This window comes from Frankliniella occidentalis, unplaced genomic scaffold (assembly GCF_000697945.3).
Source record: "Frankliniella occidentalis isolate FOCC.00 unplaced genomic scaffold, Focc_3.1 Scaffold50, whole genome shotgun sequence".
Taxonomy (NCBI): domain Eukaryota; kingdom Metazoa; phylum Arthropoda; class Insecta; order Thysanoptera; family Thripidae; genus Frankliniella; species Frankliniella occidentalis.
The window spans coordinates 506,909-509,570 of record NW_026267180.1 but is presented as its reverse complement, the minus strand read 5'-3'; the positions used below and the strand labels follow the sequence as shown (position 1 = coordinate 509,570).

General features: G+C 64.1%; 1 protein-coding gene across 1 annotated transcript in view; it reads left to right on the top strand.

Moving 5' to 3' along the window:
- The window catches only part of LOC127749366 (aminopeptidase N-like), a gene marked incomplete at its 3' end in the record, with an annotated part of 17,696 nt that extends 15,185 nt beyond the window's left edge, over positions 1-2,511 (top strand). Inside the window, 4 exon segments of the mRNA XM_052267330.1 lie at positions 956-1,295; positions 1,379-1,692; positions 1,766-1,924; positions 2,022-2,511. Of these exon segments, the coding sequence (XP_052123290.1) occupies positions 978-1,295; positions 1,379-1,692; positions 1,766-1,924; positions 2,022-2,511 (1,281 nt within the window).
- Between the last annotated feature and the right edge of the window lie 151 nt (positions 2,512-2,662).

The following is a 2,662-nucleotide window of genomic DNA, read 5'->3' as shown; positions in this document are numbered from 1 at the left end:
CTCCCCCCTCCCCTCTCCTCCCCCTCCCTCGCGACTCAGACACTTAATTTCATGTCCGAACGCCCCGAGAGACCTTGAGAGTGGTGCACGGCGGGGGAGAAGGGTGGGGGGGAGGTGTTGATCGGGTCTGCGCTGCGCCCACTACCCCCTGCTCCAGAAAGGGTACACCCTTTCCCTTCGCCCCGCAGCAGGCCGGGTTAGTCTTAACGGCGTCATCACCACCCCCCCTTCCCCGTCACCCCGCCGTTGCGCCTCTCGTGCCACTGACTGACCTGTTGCCTGCTGTTGCAGAGCACCCTCACCGACACGGGGTGGAGAGGGGGGGGGGGGCAGCGACGCACAGCGAGGACGGGGCTGGGCCGAGGGGGCGCTCGAAGCAAGCGCGAAGCGAGGAGATGAAGACAGGTGAACGCCGAGGATCAACACGTTCTCGTTAGCTTCACTGGAGCGGCAAATGGCTTCCCTCCGGGGTCACTGAGGCGGAGCGACGTCAGGTGGAGGGTGCCACGCCCCCCCCCCCTTTCCTCTTTTCCCATCCCTCACGCGCGGAGAGCGCGTGCACTAACGAGACCCGTAGCCCATCCTCGATCCGCCAATTGGCAATTATCTGGCTTCGAGCGAGGATCAATAATTTCTCCCCTGATGGGTGGAAGCGCATACTACAAGTACGAAACGCGCCTTTTCCTGTGTCTGTTCAGTTCAGTTTTATTTTAGAAAAGTAAGTACATATACAATTTTATGGTCTGTGACCCGTGAATCAAGACGAGACACGCCCCTCCAAGGCGTTCGCAGCTGGCTCCAGCACGTGTCTGTGCCACGCGGAGGGGGTGGGGGACCTCGGGCCTTCAGCTGCACGACACCCGATCCCCCCGGAGGAGTGCCCCGACAGCGGCTACTTGACTTGACCACGCCAGCGCAGCTGTTCTCACCCCCTGGTTGTCACCTCCTGCCGCAGACGCCGGCGCGCGAGGCCTAGAATGACCCAGTCCCGAGAGGCGCTGACCATCATGGCGGAGTCGGGTCCAACCTTCAGCAAGGCGGGCACCCTGGCCGTGCCGCGGTGGGCGGCGCTCCTGGCCGCCGCCGTGTTCGTGGTGAGCCTGGTCGTGACCGGGCTGGTGGTGTACTCGCTCACCTCCTGCCCGCCCGCCCCCGCCTCCCCGGACGAGGCGGCGCGGGCGTCGGGGGCTCTGGACGCGGCGGGGCCGGGCGGCGCCAAGGACAAGATCGACGTGCGGCTGCCGCGCAGCGTGCGGCCCGTCTCCTACGAGATCAGCCTGCTGCCCTTCATCAAGGTGAGGAGGATGCACAAGCGCCACGCGGGAGGCCACCAACCGCCCTGTGCGATGACACCGTCTAATCGTTTTTGTGCTCGCAGGGAAACTTCTCCTTCAGGGGCGAGGTGGCCATCATCCTGAACGTGACGGAGGCCACCAACAACGTGACGCTCCATGCGCACGAGTTGGCCGTGGACGAAAGCTCGGTGGCGCTGACGCTCCAGGACGTTGATGCGTCCACGGGCGTTCCCCTGGGGCGGCAAAGCCGTGACCCCAAGCGCCAGTTCTACGTGATCAAGACCAAGATGCCGCTGAAGCCGGGCACTTACCGGATCAAGCTCAAATTCACCGGGATTCTCAGCGACGACCTACAGGGCTTCTACCGCAGCTCGTACATCGAGCGTAACGTGACCCGGTACGTATTGCCCCCGCGCCCGTCCTCGCGCCCCGGGCCACCCTCCTCATCGCCGTCCTCGCCCTGCCCTCAGCTGGGTGGCCGTGACGCAGTTCCAGTCAACGGACGCCCGGCGCGCCTTCCCCTGCTTCGACGAGCCGGCCCTCAAGGCCCGCTTCAAGCTGCACCTGGCGCGGCCCGTGGACATGACCACCGTCTCCAACATGCCACAGCAAAGGAACTCCACCAGGGTGTGAGTATTGCTCCACAGGCATGATAGCACTTAATGATTTTCACCGTCGCGAAAAGTGGAACGAATAAAGTTGAACGTGTGCTTTTTTGTCCGACAGGGATGGCGTACCCGGCTACGTCTGGGACCACTACGAGGAGTCCGTGCCCATGTCCACGTACCTGGTGGCCTTTGCGGTGACGGACTTCGAGAGCAGGCGGAGCAGCATGCGGAACGGCACGTTCGCCGTGTGGACGCGGAGCGAGGCGGTGGACCAGGCCAAGTACGCCCTGGAGATCGGCCCCCGCGTGCTCGAGTACTTCGAGAAGTACTTCAACATCAGGTACCCGCTGCCCAAGATGGACATGATGGCTCTGCCGGACTTCGCGGCGGGCGCCATGGAGAACTGGGGGCTCATCACGTACCGGGAGATCGCCATGCTGTACCAGGAGGGCGTGTCCATGACCAGCAACAAGCAGCAGGTGGCGACCGTGGTGGCGCACGAGCTAGCGCACCAGTGGTTCGGCAACCTGGTCACGCCGTCCTGGTGGTCCGACCTCTGGCTCAACGAGGGCTTCGCTAGCTACGTCGAGTACTTCGGCGTTAATGCGGTAAGCAATTGAAACCTGTCCTGATGCCTCGTGCTTGGTCTGGGTATGGTCATGGTGCCGCCAGGGGTTCGGGTAGGCCGGCCCGTGCTGCAGCTGTGTGCGGCGGGACGGGCTACCTCACGGGCGCCCTCGGGCTGGGTATGGTGCCGCC